Below are 19,036 nucleotides of genomic sequence, written 5' to 3'. Positions count from 1 at the left end.
ACTGATGTGTGAAAGGAAACGCTGCATGTGTGCACATTAGTGGAAGCGACTGTTTGGCAGAGGAGGTATTTCAGGCACATGGCTGGAGAGAGGGGGGGGGGGGGGGCGAGGGTAGAGAGAGAGAGAGAGAGAGAGGGAGAGAGAGAGAGAGAGAGGGAGAGAGAGCCTCCTCAGCCTACACAGTCTCCAGCCTCATCCTCAGACTCAGTAATGTTGGATATGCTGCAGGACTGAGCTCTAGCTTCTAATCACACTCTGCTGCTGTAGGACGTTGGAGGCATAAACCCGGTGAGTAGAGCTTTGTGTGTTCCTCTTTGTCCGTCACTGCCTCCACAGTAATGCAGAACATAAAAATAGAAAGCCTTGTGGTAGCGTAGAGGTCTCTGTGAGGACCTGGGCTGTAAGTTACTCTCTGAGTAACTCAGCCGTCCAGAGGTAACCGGTACATTCAGAGCTAAAAGTGATTCTTTAATCTTTTAATGTGTCTAAGCCTCCGGCCGCCGGCAGCAGAACTCTGGGTTAAACTCACACATGGACACATCTCTGTCTTCTTCTACTCTTTAGGAACACAGAGGTGAAGGTATTGTACATGTACAGGGAGTGTGTGACATCCTGGATGAGCTGGTGATTAATCTGCTGCAGATCCACACACATGCTGTATACACTCCCACAGACATGCTGTGGATCTGGGCTTCCTGCAGAGACTCAGGCGCCCGGTGGCCTTTCCTTCCCACTCATCTGAACCAGAACAACATTTCAGCACAAGTGACAGAGCTGGGGAGGGAGGGGGGAGGAGGGGGGAGGGAGGGGCGGCTATCGTAGAAAGACTCATATTTGTTCATGCATTAGGATCCTAAATCTTCTAAAACAGATTAAACTCATCCTTATTCTATACAGAGAAACTCCTTCATGTTAAATGACTTTAGAACATGTTCCTGTTTGAAGCTCGTGGAACAATGAGATGAGACACTGACAGTAGAATAGTCTGTGAGTCTAAAGTCTTAATCAGATCAGTATTACCTTGACAAACAGACATCCATCAGACTATGCTGTCTGCTAGTTGAAGGCATCAGACACGTTAATCCATCAAAACATGGTTAAGGAATCAAGAGACGGATTAAAGGTCAGGAAGATCTGGACAGATGGAGCTACTGGAGCTGGAGGTAGAGAACAGCTGTTAAATCAGTGCTGATCAACTTAGATCCCTTAGCTCCCTCCATGCAGCATCACTGACTTTAGTTTGAATGTTTCGAGGATGTAAAATTATTCTTACATCAACGTCTGCTCGTATCAAGAGAAACTTGAAGAACATCCTCTGATGTTACTACGAAGACAACATGACTGACTTTTACTCTGAAGCTTTCAGACTGTGTTATTAACCATCTTCAGATAGTTTGGATTATCAGTGGTGATCAGCCACAACATTATGACCACTGACAGGAGAAGTGAATAACATTTAAACCATCTTGTGACAGTTCAGTGTTCTGCTGGGAAACTTCTGGACCTGGCATTCATTGGTGTGGATGTTACTTAGACATGTAGCACCCACCTAGACCAGACCAGACACCCCCACCCCATAGCAATGACACTCCTTGATGGCAGCAGCCATCCCCAGCAGGATGCAGCCTGACACAGACACTCACACAAAAACACTTTAGGAACAACTAAAAAAAAAAACATGAAGAACAGCACAAGGTGTTGACCTGGCCTCCAAATTCACTACATCCCAAACTGATCAAGTATCTGTGGGATGATCCACAGAGGCCCCTCCCCTCAGAAGGCCCATGTCCATTCTCTGATGAGTCACCTACACAATATTAAAATAGGTCATAATGTTATTGCTGATCAGTATATTTAGATTATAATAATAATTTGTTTATAATTATTCCTTTCCTGATCCTTAATGGGGAAATGTTTCCTCTGCATGTGTCCATTGGTTCATACAGTAGTGTGGGGATGTGAACCTGTGACCCTCTGACCACTACCCCACAACAGTGAGTCATGAGTCCATCATCAGCTGGTTCTTGTTGGACAGTGTTACACCCACAGACCTCTACATACAGGAGTATGTTCAGGTGGAGCCCCCCAGGTTCACTGACTCATTAATATTCAAACACCTCCTTTAAATTCATAAATTAATTAAAAGTTCAGATGATGTTAAGATCAGAATCAGAACCATCAGTTTGCTTCCTCCTCGTGGCTGCTAGCTCTGTGTTTCACTTCATCATCTGAATAAATTAATAAATGATTAATGCTGCAACTTTTCACTTGACAACAGTCTGATGTGATGTATGTGTGAAATCAGTGTTTAATAGTTTCAGTCCTATCAGCTCTCCCTCACACTCACTGGCTCTTCTATTTACCGACTGGTTCCTCTCTGTATGTAGTCTGCATGTTCTCCCTGTGTCTGTGTGGGTTCTCTCCAGGTTCTCCAGCTTCCTCCCACCGTCCAAAGACATGCTGGTTAGGTTCATTGGTGATTCTAAATTGGCCGTAGGTGTGAGTGTCTCTCTGTGTTAGCCCTGTGATAGACTGGAGACCTGTCCAGGGTGGACCCCCCCTCTAGACCAATGACAGCTGGGATAGACTGGAGACCTGTCCAGGGTGGACCCCCCTCTAGACCAATGACAGCTGGGATAGACTGGAGACCTGTCCAGGGTGGACCCCCCTCTAGACCAATGACAGCTGGGATAGGCTCCAGACCCCCATGACCCTTCATAGGACAAGAGGTTACAGAAGATGAATGAATGAATGAATGAATGGACCACGTGGTGTTGTACCTGGTTAGTCATGTGTGGCTGAGACATGTGTAACATGATAAGTAGAACTGATTCCTGGTCTCATGTAGGGACATAGAACCCAGTGGGGTCAAGGATATTTCCATGGATCGTTCTTTCCTTCTACAACGATCACATGCACACCAAACATTCAAACGTGCTGAGACCACATTCATTCTATAACTAAGAGAAATGTTTCAGTAGATCTAAATGTTCTCTACTAAAAGTCAAATATACGTTTGAATTCATTTAAAATTTAAGCTATAAAGCAAAGAATCTTCTTAAAAACAGATGTCGTCCTCTGTCCTCACACTGAAAGTTAAATTAAACACAATAAAATATAAATATATATTAAATAGAACACAGGATCTATCATTTTTATTTTATACAAAAGGAAGTATTATGAAGAGGAAGGTGAGAAAATAAATGAATTTAATCAAGTGTCAACAGAAGGAATGTGAGTATAAACTAAAGACCTGATAGAGAGTAAACAGGTCCAGGTGAAACCAGAGGGGGAGGGGCCTCAGTTTAAACCCATCATCATCATCATCATCAACATAAATAAGAACCAGTGTACAGACACAAAGTGAGCGCTCAGCATGCTGGACTAAACTGATGGACACTGATCAGTGTGATTTATTATATATTGTTCTGTTGCTCCGTGTCATGTGATGATGTGATGGATCCTGGAGAGTTTGTGGTGCAGGACCTGGACAGATCTGGTCTGGTTCTGGTCCTCCTTCCTCCTCCAGTAGATATCACTACACCAGCTCTTTATTCATCATCAATCATTAGCAGCAGAAACAAACTGAAGTAACTCACTGAGCTACTGTCTGACTCAAATGTATGATATGAACTCTGACTGAGATGCTTCAACTAACTGCATTTTACTAAGTTTACTCATTTTTCTTGTAGATGATGCAGAGGTAGTTATAAAACTATGGATCACCTGTAATTATCTACTCATGACTAGTGCAGAGTCATCTGAGCCAGGACACAGATCCACATGGTTTCTAGTTTTGACATGGTCAGCAGGATGTACCTCTATTAAAACCTAGTTTCTGTTGATAGCTCAGTAGCTCAGTGACCTTTAAAGATATCTGCAGTTTTTATTTTAAAGTAAAACTTTCTCTGTTTGTTCTAACTCCTTCCTTCTTGTTCTTCCCGTGTCTTCATCGTGAACTCATAGTTTCTCTCGTCAGATGTTGACTCTCTCTCTCTCTCTCTGTTTACCTTGTGTCATGTCTCTGTCCTGCTCTGATTTTGCTGCCGTCCGTCCGTTAGAACCCAGAATCACAGCACGGTCGTGTTACATTCCCCAGAGTGATGGTTCAATCCCTCATCCCTCCTGACAGCTGACACAGACGTGTGATTCTCTTTCTGTCTGTGTCGAGGCTGATTTACTGCCGTTAATAATAACACCTGATATTCACATCTATGCTGTGTGTTATTGTTGTTATGTGGTGCAGAGGGAGACAAACAGAGAGACGACTGCAGCTACGTCTGATTCAGTCTCAGTCTTCAGATGAAGATTATTATTTTTCTTTCATTCTACTTTTAAACATTTTCATTCTTACATTTAGTCAAAGTGCAGGTGGCATCATGTTCTCCTTGTGTCCGTGTGGTTTGGTTTCCTCCAGACATCCTCTTTAGTTTAACTGGTCTCAGGTGTGGACGTGAGTGTGAACGGTGGTTTGTCTCAGACCTGTGATTGACCAGAGGACAAGCAGTTACAGATTAGAAATGATCTGAATTCATGTGCAGTTTCTTAGACAGGTGAATAACCTTGTAGAGCTTGTGGAAGACGTTTCATCCAGGTAGCTCCTTCAGTTTCTAACAGTCTGGTGGAGGAGTTTAAATATGAACATCTGTGGGTGTAACTCATCATATGACTGGACAGGATCAAACAGTCTCCTCCAGCTACAGGTGAATATCTGTTAACAGACACTATGAGCTCACACACCAGCTCCTCCACCAGCCTCTTAGAGCTGATGTTTTTATTCAGTTTCATTCTCCTCAGACACTTGTTAAATGTGCACAGTGTGGCTTGTTGGAGCTTTATGTCAGTGCTGCTGCTGCTCCTGAGCACCGTGCATCATGGGACAGATAATAAACCTTTAGTCCTTAAATGTTCTGTTTAATGTGGTGAATGGAGACGTAGGACACAAACACAGGGGGACACATTTAATGACAACTTATAAAATAAATAGGAACAAACAGCAGGTAAAATAAAAATAATAATTTAATCCATGAACCAGGAACATGCACAGGGACGTCCTCACAGAGAACTAAGAGAAAGACAGGACTAGACATGGACAGAGGAGGGACACAGGTGAGACTAATGGGGGCGGAGCCACAAGGAGAAACCAATCAGATAATCAGAGGAGGGAGAGAAACACCAAACACAACATGAACACAAAGAAACCAAAGAGGATTACAAGAGGAACCAAACACACAAGATCATGACAATGAACTGAAGAAGAGATTATACCTGCTGACCTGGATGACTGACAGCCTGCACAGATGATCATGAGACAGATGATCCAGATTCAAACATTCTGGTTATGTCTTTTTTTCTTTAATATAATTGTGACTGTGAGATAAATGACTACAGGGCTAGAATCACTTCAGCCTGTACCTCTTACTAAACCCTACCAGATTTAAATGATTGTTTCTAACGTTTTCTGTGTTTCCTCAGATTAAATCCAAACCCAGATTTGTTGTCCTGTTGCTTCCTTGTTTGGTTGATTCTCTTTCTCGTGTCTGTCCTGCAGGTGATCATGGAGGAGGCTGACCTGCTGAGAGAGAGGCTGCAGGCCATCACGGTAAAGACCAGACTCTAGCTCCTAGAACACGTAGACACGTAGAACCATGCTGGTCTGATGGTGGGAGGGATGGAGGCTGAATGTGTGTCCCACAGCTTCTACAGTCTCAACGTTTCCTCTTCATCTAGAAAACAGAAATCAGGAGCAGTTCAGGAACAGAATGACTGAACCTACGTCCTAACTAGTCAGTGATCTGTGCTGTGGCTGCTGCAGCCGTGGACCTCTGGCTCTCAGTGGCATCATTGTGTAGAGGTGGAGGAGATGGAGGTGGAGCATGGCAGCCTTCTGAATTCAGCTGGCATGCCTCTAGTGGACAGCTGTAGCTCCAAGATGGTAGTGACCTGCTTACTGTAAGGGGACGTCCCATGATGCACTGGGCACGTGTCCTCTACTGTCCTCTCCCTCACCATGCATGCAGTGATACTCTACTCAGTCTCCCATGTATCGTCCATCTCCTGCTCTCATATCATCTTGATTATATCTTGTTTATTTGATGTATGAGGTTATACCTAGAGTATGGAGGACATAGCTGGTGTTTCAGACCTGTGAGCGTGTGTGGTTTCTGTTTACTTGGACATCATAGGACAGCATCGCTTCAGAACACAAAGAAAACTTGAAATAAAAAACGTACGTGGCTGCAGCTCAGTCCATTCTGACAGTTGTTGATACCTGTCAGGATCCAGTGGAGGTCGTAGACAATGAACACCTAGAAATATGAACCCAGAGATCCCTGAGTGAATAAAGGATCTCTGACGTCCACAGAGACAGAGGCAGCAGTTGTCCAGGCTGCAGAGCAGGAGCAGGAGCTGGAGCAGAATGAGGAGGATCTGCTTGGCGTCCATAGCTGTGATGCCTCCGTGTTAAATGCCTGTGAATAATTTGTCACGTCGATGTTTCATGAGTGCGTCCCAGTGATTCAGGGCTGTGATATCTGCTCTGAGCAGGATGTCTTGATGCAGCACTCAAACACCAGTGGTTGCCAAGCAGAGGCTGAATACAACGTGTGGGTGTGTTAGTTGCAGAGGAAAAGGAAAATGTTCTGAGCTCAGGCTGCAGCCGTCCAGGGTCTGTGGTTTTAATCTCTGGATGCAGCGTGGTCTTTGTTTCTGTCATCGTCCTTCTGTTGGTGCTGAAAGAGCTTCACAGTCACATCTACTCACTCCTTCACATAAAACAAGTTGTTGAAGACGAGACTCAAACATTTGTGGAGACACAGATGATGAGAGCTCTGACCTGTAATAAACCAGAGAACCACAGATACGACCTGAGACTCTGCAGAGACACTGATCTGACCTCACACATGGATGTCAGCTCCCTCCCTTCACTCTTCTACCTTCAGCTTCAAACTACAAAAATGATTCAACCTCAAGAGCAACTACACTAGGACACGTGCAACAATTTCAGTATCCTATATATGTATACGTGTATTTACCCCGTGTAGAGTAGAGTATTGTAGAGTATTTATTCTCTCTTTGTGTCGTAGGAACGTCCTGACACTATATATTGCTGGACAGATACTTTATTCTTTTTCTCTTCCTCATGTTTGACTCTTGAGCTTCACACTAGATCTCCTCTGGACCCGGACCATGTGTGCGTGTACAGATAAAGTTCTTGAATCTTGAATCTTGAACCTTGAGTTGGTAGAAGCTGCCACAGAAACACTTGGCCAAGTCTGGGAAGAGCTTATAGCGTGATTGCTGCTCTAGTCCACTGAGATCATTTAGTAATCATGAGTCTCTCCAGTGCTGTGGTAAATCCTCTGAGCTGGTGCATATGAAGACCACCACATGACCATATTCTGGCTCTGCTGACCTGCTGGAGGAAAATAGAGACTGACCTTAACCCTAACCCTTTTAACTGTGACGCAGCACCATGTAGAAGCATCCCTTTGATTGTGACAGTCAGGATGGACCTCTTCCATTTGCTCTAGTTCTTCCTAGTGCTGTGGGGGGACGCCCCAAAGAGGCTCAGTCAGGATGCCCCAAAACAGTAATCCCCCAAAACCTTAATCCAGCTGGTGTTGATGAGCTAACTGAGAGTACAAACCACTACTGAAGGCTACACAGCAGCAGTGCACATTTGTGACGTAATCAAAGAAACGTAATTTCATTTGAATGTGTTGTACTGCTGGTGTGTAGCTTTGAATGACTCTCCTGTCTTCATCTATGAGGCCTCAGAGGATCCTGGTGTGCTGCAGTCTGCCTTCAATTCCTCAGACTCTAAATGAATGGAGGTGAGACCAGTTCAGTGTTAAGCCTCCAGCCCAGTGAGCCTGTAAGCAGTGAAGGTATCGTGGTAATAGTTGAGTCTGTGAAAGGATTGTCTCGGTCTAGACGCTTCACAAACCTGACATCAGCGAGTCCGACTCAGAGGGAGCTGTAAGCGGCAGCAGACGTCATCAGGGAGATCCCCTTTCACTGGAGCTTAGAGCCACACTGATCCTGGATCCACCAGCTAATATTAGCTTAGAGTGTGACATCCAGGAGCACGGGCCCCGTGTTTAGATGCTGAGATTCATTCAGTCTGCTCTAATCCAGGACTCACTTTAGACAACCTTTGTGTGTCCAGCCTATTTTTCTAGTTTGCATTTAAAGATTAAATGTTGTCAGGTGGAGCGTTCCTTCCACCCCAGACCCTCACCAGGAGGCTCCCTAATCCTAATCTTAACCTAAGCCTGACACTAACCCTAAAACAAAGTCTTAACCCTAAAGGGACTCAGGCCAGACTTCACCACCAACACTCAAAGAAAGGAAACAACGAGCTGTGCTGGGAGAGGCTGTCAAGTTATTTATGGCTGCTGGCGTCTAGTTCTCGGTTCAAGGTCGAAGAGTCGGCATGAGACAAGACAACAGGTGCCATAGTTTCCATGCTGCAGATTGTTCACGTGATGTAAACGTGTCTCCATCTCCCCCTCGCAGGATAAAAGAAGAATCCAGGAAGACATCGCCAAGAAAAGGAGGCAGATAGAAGAGGAGAAACTAAAACTGCAGTACATAAAGGTATTTAATGAAGGACTGACATGTTTCACTGAACTCGGTGTGGAAGCTTTAGAGACTTCATTCATTCTGTACGAACGCAGACACAATCTGAAAGAAAGATGAATTACATCACAAATAATAATAATCAGAATAAAACTCTGACTCTGGTTCAACACATAAATGACTCACTGTTGTATTCATCATGTGTAGAAGTAAAACGTTCATTTAGACTCGATGACAGGCTGACTGCAGGTCAAAGGTCATGTAGTGACAGTCTGACCACCAGGGGGCAGGAAGGGTCCGAGACAAACTCTCAGTCAGGAAGAGTTGAGTTAATTCAATAAAGAAGAAAAACACAAAACCAACAAATAAGAGAGAAAAACGAGAATGACAGAAAATAAATAAATGAAACTCAGATCCAGTTAAAGTGATTCAGTAACAAACATCATTTAATTCTTTCTGTTTCTTTAACGTGTTCCAGCGACTCGTAGAACAGACTGAGCTTTGTTTCTTTTCAAGAATCTGCATTTATGTTTTAAACATTTAACCAGTAACAAGCAAACTGTTAACGACTCATTTAAATCTTTATTCTGGACAAAAAACCCTGAAATCTGAACACGGTCTGTTGTGATGGATGAAAGTGTCTCACAGCAGATGGACCGAGGTCTCAGTGTCTTTTCATGGACGACACAGTCATTCAAATCAAAATTACATTTAATTCTTAAAAAATTATTTATTGGACATATTTAATTTAAATAAATCCATTTTGAAGGAAACTCTCTGACTCTGGGAGGAATAAAAAATGAAATATGTTCTTTCATTCAGAGCGTGTTAAATCTTTGAACAGGGTTAAAACAAATGTGTGACAGAATAGTTTAATGTTGGAGCATCTACTGCTGCAACCACAGATGCTGACGCAGCTCTAACTGTTCAGTTTTAGCAGAATACGACACTGAAGTTGAAATTTGACGCAAAACTCTTTGTGCTGCAGCAGGTTCCTTTTTTCATGCATTAAATGTTCAACAGCCCAACCCCCCTTTAGTTCTCCAGTCGTCTATGAACCATTTATTGAACAAACATCGTGCTAAAGAGCAGACAAAGTGTTTCCTAGAGACAATCACATAGTTAAAATGCTAATGCTACTGAGTGTAACTCTCATATGAACGTAGCATGAAGCCAGACTCAGCAGACTGAGGCTTAACTACTCAGATTATGAAGCTGCAGACGCCAGAGCTCCCTCTGCTTTTTACAAAACACATTTTCATATATGCTCCTACAGGCTTCAGTAACTGAGTAGACTCATCACTGACTGACTGACTATACGGCTCAAAAATAAAATCAAAGGGTCTGGAGAGCTGCAGAGGAGAATGAGAGTGTGAGGATGAAAGGGGAGCATGTACAGCAGGACACAAAGCTCTGATGAACAGAACAGTGAATGGTGTTTGTGGCTCTCGTGCTTCTGTCTGACAGAAGAAAGCTCTGAGAGAGCAGTGGCTGATGGACGGTCTGAGCCCACAGTCTGAGGAGGAGCAGGAGGCCATGAGGCTGCAGGCTCACGATGAACAGCAGCAGAGTGACGAGCTGCAGAGCAACATCCTCAGGTAACCTGCACCTCAACACACCTGAATGCACCTGAACGCACCTGAATGCACCAGAACTCACTGTGCATCAGTCACAGAGTTTAGAGACCAGCTGTGTGAGTCAGGACAGATGTGGTTCAAGTGAACTGACAGATCAGTGATAACTCTGTCTGAAGGCTTAGTTTTATTTATACTGTTAGCAAAGAAACAAAGAAAAGAGTTTAAGGCAAAGGGTTAGGGTTAGAGAGGTAGAAAAGAAGAGGAGGAGGATCAGCAGATTAGTTCATACATGTGCGTGTCATATATCTACATGATAAAACATGTCTGCTCTAGAAGCGTCAGATAGAGGAAGGACACGTGGAGGCTGATCTGACTTAGAGGTCACCTGTAGCTCTAATCAACCAACGCTGAAGTGGGCTTTGTTTTTGTTTTTGTTTTTTAACCACCAGACATTTTAAAAGCTCCTGTTTGGAGATTGGTTGGTTGCTATGGTGACGTAATGAGTCAACGGACTAAAATATGAACAGATGGAGAGAACGGTTCAGATGAAACCTCATCATCCTGTTTCAGTGTCAAGAGTGGATGGATGGATGGATGGATGGAGGGATGGAGGGATGATGGAGGGATGGATGACAGCTACAGCATGGGATGAGGAGGAGGTGGTGATGGTTTAGAATATAAAGAGTAATTCAAATTTAAATCAGATTCATGTTTGTTGACAAACAAATAGTTAAACTTGACTGAAATCATTAGAACAAGAGAGAAAGCCTTAAAAAGAGACAGACAGAGATTAAATCACTGCTCCTCTGTGGTTCTTCTTCTTCTCCTCCTCCTCCTCCTCCACTGGCTCTAGATCTCCATAGTGACTCAGCAGAGTTTTAAAAATGAACATGTTAATTTGTCCACTTACATTTGACCTTCTGGAAATAGAGGAAGAGGGAGCAGGGGGACCCCCACCATCAGATAACTTATTAGCACCTGGGACGTCCTGTGACTGACTGTCACGTCCTAACGGAGGCTGGCTCTGGATGTGGAGGATCACTGCTGTTTATCTCCATCAAGCATGTTTTATTAATTAATCATCAGTTTCAGTCAATCACCTGTTTTTCTTTAAAGCTTTGTGTATCTGAACATGTGTAGATCTAAAGAATAACCGTCAGGTTATAACAGATAACAGGAGAACTAGCAGGACTGAGAGGAACAATAACTGAACTGAGTCAAGGCTGGTTAGAGCTGCTGGTCTTCAGCTTCATTTCTCTCTGGTGCAGAATAGAGAAGGAGATCGAGTCCTTGGAGACACAGGAGCTCAACATCTCTGCCAACGAGGAGGTGGTTCTGAAGCGGTTAAAGGAGGTGGAGAAAACCCCAGAGGACATCATCAAGGTAGGCGTCCCACGTTCCCACGTCTCTGGACCGTTCAGCTGCTCTGGTTTATTGCTTCCTGGTGAGAGGAGGACGCTGGAGACAGGCGTCGTGTGTTTGGTGTGGTCTGAACATCTGAAGCTTCATTTTTAATTGTTGTAGATTTAAATGAATGAATCAACAAAGAATTAAAAGATGAGCGTCCTCTGCCTGGACATGAAATAAATGATAGGACATTAGATGAGCTGTATACTAATGAGAGACAAAGATGAATGTTGATGTTATGGAAGGATGTGGTCTACCTGTGTGTGTGTGTGACTGGTCATGAATGAGGTGGTGCATGGTTTACCTGCTGCCTTCAGCTCAGCCTTCAGCCTCTGACTACCTGAGGACTGTGTGGGTGTCCTCTGAGTCAATCAGGCCACAGGACAGAATGGATCGCTCTTAGCAACGTCTGAATTTAGACAGAATGAAGTCTCTGACACCGTCACAGATGAATCAGGATCAGGATACGTTATTAATCCTTCAAGGAAACTGTTTAGTTGTTGCTGCTCCCATAAAGTGACAGATGCAAGGAGTTAAATACAAATAGAATAAAAGAAATATAGAAAAAATAAGATGCAAGATGCATGAAAACCACATATTGCACAAGTATTCACAATATAACAGAGGTGAGATGGTTATAAATGATGAGAGTCTGAAGTGGGAGGAGTTATAAAGTCTGAAGGCCACAGGCAGGAATGAGTCTGTTACTGAAGGTTCTCCTCAGACTGGTCAGTGTTGTGGAGGAGTCCAGGATGGTCCAGGATGGTCCAGGATGGTCTAACCTCTGGTCAACGTCAGAGGTTAGACCATCCTCTAGATCAAAGAGTCAAAGAGTCCAGCTCTACAACATGACTGGCTTTTGAGGATCAGTTTGTTGAGTCTGTTAGCATCTGTTAGCATGTAACGGCTAACAGGAGAACACTGGTCACCACAGACTCATAGAACATCCTCATCACTGTCTGGTCCAGATGATGAAGGACCTCAGTCTCCTCGGGAAGTAGAGCTGACTCTGGTCCATGGAGAGCAGCCTCAGTGGTCTACGACCAGTCCAGTTTATTGGTGATGTGTTAGAATGATGACCGTTTACTCCTCCTCATCACCTCCTCTCTCTCCTCCTCCTCACTCTGACCATCACCTCCTCTCTCTCCTCCTCCTCACTCTGACCTTCACCTCCTCTCTCTCCTCCTCCTCACTCTGACTCTCACCTCCTCTCTCCTCCTCCTCCTCACTCTGACCCTCACCTCCTCTCTCTCCTCCTCCTCACTCTGACCCTCACCTCCTCTCTCTCCTCCTGCAGGAGCTAAACACAGAGTTCCAGGCAGGTAAACACTCTGGAGCATGTTGGTGTGATTGGTTGAATAGTTCATTAACAACGCAGAAAACTAATGATCTAACCCTTAACGTGTCGTTGACACGCTAACCTGGTTGACCTCTGACCTCTGACCTTTAACACCTTTAACATCATTCTGTTCTTTGACTCTATATCTAGATGAGGGTTTAAGTATTTAATCATCTTGAAACATCCACCATTTTATTATTACGATTACAGCTCAATAAATAGTTTCAAATCAGAGTTCAACGTTGAAGAAACTGTTAGATAATTAAAAAAAAACACTTAATAAATGACAAAAATAAGATTTCACAGGACGATGATGGACGTGGTCACCAACACCTCTTTAGGTCTTTAGATTCTCTTATATTTCATATATGATGGAATTTATAATCAACATCTTCATATTTTCACTCATTCTTTAAATTTATATTCAAAGGTTTTTCTTAACGTCTCATTTATGAGTCCATCCAACAACGAGGCTTTTATAACACATAACTTAGTGTAGCTTTAGAGGTTTGTGTGGATGTTGTTGATCTAACCTCTCCTGACTCTATGCATCCATTAAACCTTTAACTCTAATCAGTATTATCTGTAAATAACGACATTCTAACATCTATCGTTTAAATTTAACTAATATTTAACATCTTTTCCTGAAACATAACTTCCTTTGGCTTCTAGTGTCTTGTTCCGTTTCACAGATGACATTTTCTCCTCAGATGTGCTGCACACTGCCCCCTCCACATTCCCAGATATCTCGTCCTTCATCCCACTTGCATCGTCAAAAACCCGCATGGTGCGTGAGCCTGGTAGTGACGGGCCAAAGAAAGGTAGAACCGCTGTGGAACGCGTCCTGATGATCAGCTGAAAGTATAAAAATGTGTTAGAGAAGGAGCGCTGAGGACCCGTTTTAGATCTCCATTGTTACGCAGACATCCATTTTGTGCTGGAGCCGTAACTGTCTGCTGCTCAGACAGAAACCAATTACTGGTTCCATTATGTCGTTTGAAGAGCTGCAGATTTACATTTCACATGGATGCAAATTATGAAATAATTAGATTCCACTGTGAAGAGACCAGGACATTTTCACACCTGCCATTTCTGAGCTTTGCTGAAGAAAAACAAGCAACGAAGGCGTTAAATACAAGGCACTGATATTTCACTTTGAGACTTTAAGACCACAATCTGTTATTCTTCAGAGGAGTTTCACTTCAGTCTACTATCTGGTGTGACTTTAGCTGTGCCCATCCATCCGTCTGTCTTTGTTTGATAATCAGAAGTCAGGTTGTGGTGCTAACACACTAAACAGGGTGCTCCATGCTACCTTGTCCTAAGTAGAATTCCTCAACTCCTTCTTGTGAATAAATGAAACAGACTGGACTCACATTTACGACTTTGATCTGACAGAAAATCAACTCAGTGGTCTTTAATCTAAAAATTGGTTCAGTAAACAGAGCGAGGAAAGTAAGATGTAGTAAGAACCACTAGAAAGAACGAAGGGAACACTGATGGAACTCTACACAAGAGTAGTGAAGACAATGATGTCTTAAATGTCCTAGACTTGGTCTCCTGTGTCTTCCTAAAGTCTGTCCTTGTCTTCCTTGTCTTCTCCTAGAGTTGGTCTCCTGTAGCTTCCTAAAGTCTGTCCTTGTCTTCCTTGTCTTCTCCTAGAGTTGGTCTCCTGTAGCTTCCTAAAGTCTGTCCTTGTCTTCCTTGTCTTCTCCTAGAGTTGGTCTCCTGTAGCTTCCTAAAGTCTGTCCTTGTCTTCCTTGTCTTCTCCTAGAGTTGGTCTCCTGTAGCTTCCTAAAGTCTGTCCTTGTCTTCCTTGTCTTCTCCTAGAGTGGACTGGATTCAGTCCAATAAATCTTTCAGTCAAAGTTAATGTAGTGTGGAGAGGGTAGCTGGTACCTTGTGTTCTCTACTCCAGAAATGTTCTGGTCATCCAACGCTGCCATGAACTCCCTAACCCTCTCTGGAAGATGTTTCTCCTTGACGCTGTCTCCAGGAAACTTTTCTCTTCTTTTAAACGTTCAGTGTTTGTTGTTGTTGTTTGAGTGCAGCCTTTGACTGAGTGGACTTTAGAGTAAATCAGTGATACTGTCAACGAGACACAGGTACAACAGGTTAGAGAGGGGCAGGTAATCCTAAAGAATCCCATGGTGGTCTCAGGCCAGAGGAGATATTTGATCCCCCAGATTCTGGGGTGATCTACCAGCGGGCCATGCTTTGGTAAGGAGCCCTGGAGGCTTCTTCAACAGATGCCCAAACCACCTCAAGTGGCTCCTTTCAGGATTTACTTATAACTGGGTCTGAGATTTGGGGCAGCGTTGGGTCTTTCCTTCACTGGAACAGATTCCAGGGGGCACATGGTCTTAGTCTAAATGTAGACTGTATTGACCAGGATGGAGTTAACATTTCTTCTTATGAATCTGAGGTTTGACGAGGCTGAGGCCGAGCAGTGTAATACCCTGATAACTGGAGCAGACCTTAGTGACCTGGGACAGGGATGAGTCCTCAGACCTTCTTTCAAGGACATGTCGCTGGAGTTCAGGCCTCAACAACAACCAACCACACAGAGAAGATTTGACCATAACTCAACTATGTCTCAAATTATTGGTCCGTTTGTCCTGTTGGAGATGTCCCAGTCTTTTTCACAGTGGTCAGAACACACATGCTTCACGATAATTATAAATTCAGGATATATGCATATAATTTAAATTTAAATGACTAGTCTGTTGTTTTCACTGATCAACAACTGTTCAAAACGTCATTAATTCACATTTGCATCAAAGCACAAATAGAGAGAATCCCTACAGCTGAGAGGACGGCGCCAAATCAGTCCATCAGTTTAATGTCTCACAGTCCTAGTCCTACTTCTCTTGTCCTTCATCTCCATCTCTTCTCCGTTCCAGCTACATTTGCAATGGAGATCAGTGTGGAACATGATAAAAGAACAGGCAAAAGTCAGGTGGTCTCCTCAGCAACTATCACCCCAGAAACCCTCCAGGAAACGGGGTTAAAGGTTTACGACGATGGGCGTAAGTCAGTTTTTGCCCTGCACAGAGACGGCGCTGGAATACACAACGGAGCAGCTGGAGAGATGACGCCCACTGAGGTGGAGGAGCTCCTACGTCAGGCCACAGAAATGAACGTGCCCACTGAGGTGCAGTACCATCAGCCTGTATACTCTGTACCCTACACCACGACCAGCCGGCCTACGGCACCCAGGCATCCAGCTAAAACACTGAGCCACGCCCCAGCGCCCAGCACCTACCAGAGCACAAGCTCAACTAGAAATGATGCTCAAACCCTGAAAGAGGAAAAAGAGCCAAAGCTGGAGGAACACAAAGGCCCAAAGAAACTCCCCAACCCTGACCTCATCCATCAAGAGTCCACCTCTGGAGTCCAGAGATCTGGAGACATGAAGCTGCCCTGCTTCCTCAAGACTGACCAGCATGCAGTTCAACAAGAAAGACTCACCGACATCATGACTGACGCACACAGTCCAGACCCATCAGCTACTGTGTCTATTAAAGTCAGATCTAAAGGGACGCCTGCACCCACCCAGCCAGTCTACAGGGCAGTAGACCACTGTAGTCCTGCATCACCCAGCCACAAACATGAAGTGGATCCAGCCTTGATTGAGAGCTCGGCTGATTTTAAAAGGCGCTCGCCGTTCTGTGCAGAGAACATTGTCAGTACGCTCCCAGAGGAGCTGGAGTCAGAGCCGGTCACTATGATCTTCATGGGCTTTGAGAACGCTGTAGACGAGGAGGAGAACATCCAGGCCGAACTGGTGATCATAGGAAACCCTGACAATGATGATGAGGATGAGGATGAGGTTGAAAAGTGTACCGACACTGAACGTGATGGGGAGGAGCTTCTCTCATACCACCCAGAGGGATACAAGAGCAAGGTGTTCCAACCCAGAGTGGGTATGACCCAGGTTAGATGCTGCAGAGACATTATTGAAGACACCCACGCTCACTGGGATGATTTAGGGCTCCATAAACCAACTTTTATCCACAAGCCAGGAAAAAACAGTCCCTGCACCCGGGGACAGGAAGTGGATCAGGCTGCAAACACAAGCCCAGTCAATATGAAGAGTCCAACAGGAAGATAAGACGTTAACAAGTTAAAGACTAAAGCAGAATGATGCAGATCATTCATTAGCTTTCCTTCTGTCTAACATGTGACAAACCATAATGTGATATCATATTATAATATTAATACTTTCTAGCCTGTCAATAGACATTTCTACCTAACTTCCTACCTCATGCCATCCTGCCTTGAAGATTCATTTCTTGCCTTTTAGTTTTAAACTCAGTCACATTAACAGACGGTGTCAGCAGGAAGAGCACGTCTGACGATGAATGGAGTTTAGAGTTCATGTATTTAACATTAACAAAGCTTTAATAGGTAGATGTAAAGACATGTCTGTGTGTGAATCTCTAAAGTGTAAACTAACATGTGTGCTGTTACCTACGCAATTAAAGAGAATTCCTCACCAGCTAATTGGAGATGGTCCTTTATTATTTATTTATTTGGGTTGCTCATTTATTTTTTCAGCACCAGTTCATCTAACTGATAGTTACAAGAGCAACAACTGAGGACAGGTTTAATTATACTGAATGAATAAATGACTGTGTTCAGGACACGTGCTCCTGTTTGAATCCAGTTTGCTCTGAGCGTCGTCGACAGCTGACTGAACCGAATGTTGTTGTTCTGTTCCTCGTCTACAACACTTGTCCTTGGATGCTGCGTCTCTCTTTGTGGAAAACATGGAGGAGGGTGAAAAAAAACAACAAGTATGTGGTTATGTAACAGTCTTATGTGTGACAGAAACCACGGTCATCTTTTATCACTGTCACTGTAACTCAGAGCTCACACGGAGTCCATTTAGTACACACTCAGATAATAGAGAGTACTTTCTGGAAATGCACTCGACCACTGAGCGAATGGATGTAGTTGATGTGATATTTCATATTCTGCTCCTCTCCATACGTCTCTCTAGTGTAGCGTCAAAACCAGAAAGAGTTAAAAATGGAAAATGTTTCTGGAAAGGTTTTTAAATCAGGTTTTTCAGTATTGAAACGCTTCAAGCTTTGTGTTGGGTTGAAACGGATCAATCCCTGACCTTATACAATAAGAAGACCTTTTTTTCCACTGGACTCAGATGCAGCTGGTGAAACCTGCAGATTTGGTTGATTTCATTTAACTATAAGTTTTCTACATATGTCAATAAGGTGCCGTCATTTAGTTGTGGATGAGTTTTCAAAGCAGTGTGTTGGGTCTGAGTCTTCACAGGTGGAACGTGAATGAGAAACTCATGGATTTTGGAAAATATGGTCAAAATGCATTTTGTGTAAAAGCACTGACAGATGTGAGCGTGGTCTGTCTCTCTGTGTTTGTTTAAGACAAACTGAAAATATAAAGCTATGGCTATGTTTAAAACAAACCCACAGATCTCTGTCAGATTCACTTTGTTCAGTTTAGTTCATGAACTTCTAGCACCGACTCTAAACAGTTCTCCATCATTCAGAGACATCATTTAACACTAGATTGTTCTAAAGCACGTCACACTGCCAGACATGGCTGTACATAGTTTAGTGCATTAGGAGGCATCACTCTGTAGAAAGCCCAGTGCTCAGTAGTGATTCTTTATGTCTTCATTTCAGTTTATTAGGATGTAATTCACTGATTCAAATCTCAGGTTCTCCTCCAAAGGAACACACAGGACTGTGACTTATTAAAAAGGATAAATGACAATAGTGAATCAGTGAATAATACACGATGTTATTAAAGGAAGGTAAAACCCAGTCAGTGTCTCTGTGCTACGTCCTGGTCTGAAGACCACCTACACTTAAAGGACAAGGGACAATATTACAGCCAGAGAGGACAGTGATTAGAAAGAGGAGTAAATTAAACAGGGTTTTGCTTTTAGTTGTTCCTTCTTTGGCTTCAGCAGGTCCCAGAGGAACCCAGGGGAACTTCTAAGCAGCTAAAGGCCTCTCTCTCATTGGCTAATGTTAATGTTGATGAATCCACTGAACAACCATGGTGTGATGGACAAAGACACTGCTCTCCAAGAAGAAGATTACTAAACATCATGTGGACAAGACAGAAGACTATTGGGACA

At 43.7% G+C, this 19,036-nt stretch overlaps 1 protein-coding gene across 1 annotated transcript; it reads left to right on the top strand.

The window, feature by feature from the left end:
- The first annotated feature begins 5,368 nt into the window (after nucleotides 1-5,368).
- Nucleotides 5,369-17,561, top strand: LOC311503693 (palmdelphin-like). Its single transcript, XM_084566557.1, has 7 exons — nucleotides 5,369-5,602; nucleotides 8,521-8,601; nucleotides 10,051-10,181; nucleotides 11,429-11,543; nucleotides 12,865-12,889; nucleotides 13,599-13,727; nucleotides 15,690-17,561. Exons 1-7 carry the CDS (start codon nucleotides 5,558-5,560, stop codon nucleotides 17,018-17,020), a joined length of 1,857 nt encoding a protein of 618 aa, XP_084422683.1. The 5' UTR covers nucleotides 5,369-5,557; the 3' UTR covers nucleotides 17,021-17,561.
- The last annotated feature ends 1,475 nt before the right edge of the window (nucleotides 17,562-19,036 follow it).

The sequence above is a fragment of the Chelon labrosus genome (assembly GCF_963514085.1).
Source record: "Chelon labrosus genome assembly, chromosome: 18".
Classification (NCBI taxonomy): domain Eukaryota; kingdom Metazoa; phylum Chordata; class Actinopteri; order Mugiliformes; family Mugilidae; genus Chelon; species Chelon labrosus.
Note: the sequence above shows the minus strand (reverse complement) of the source record. Positions and strands in the feature narration are given on the sequence as shown.

Excerpts from the sequence above, each read along its gene's own strand:
- LOC311503693 (XM_084566557.1), top strand. The coding sequence starts at position 5,558 with ATGGAGGAGGCTGACCTGCTGAGAGAGAGGCTGCAGGCCATCACG. Across the intron at positions 8,602-10,050 it reads TAAAACTGCAGTACATAAAG|AAGAAAGCTCTGAGAGAGCA; the intron begins GTATTTAATGAA and ends TCTGTCTGACAG. Across the intron at positions 10,182-11,428 it reads CTGCAGAGCAACATCCTCAG|AATAGAGAAGGAGATCGAGT; the intron begins GTAACCTGCACC and ends TCTCTGGTGCAG.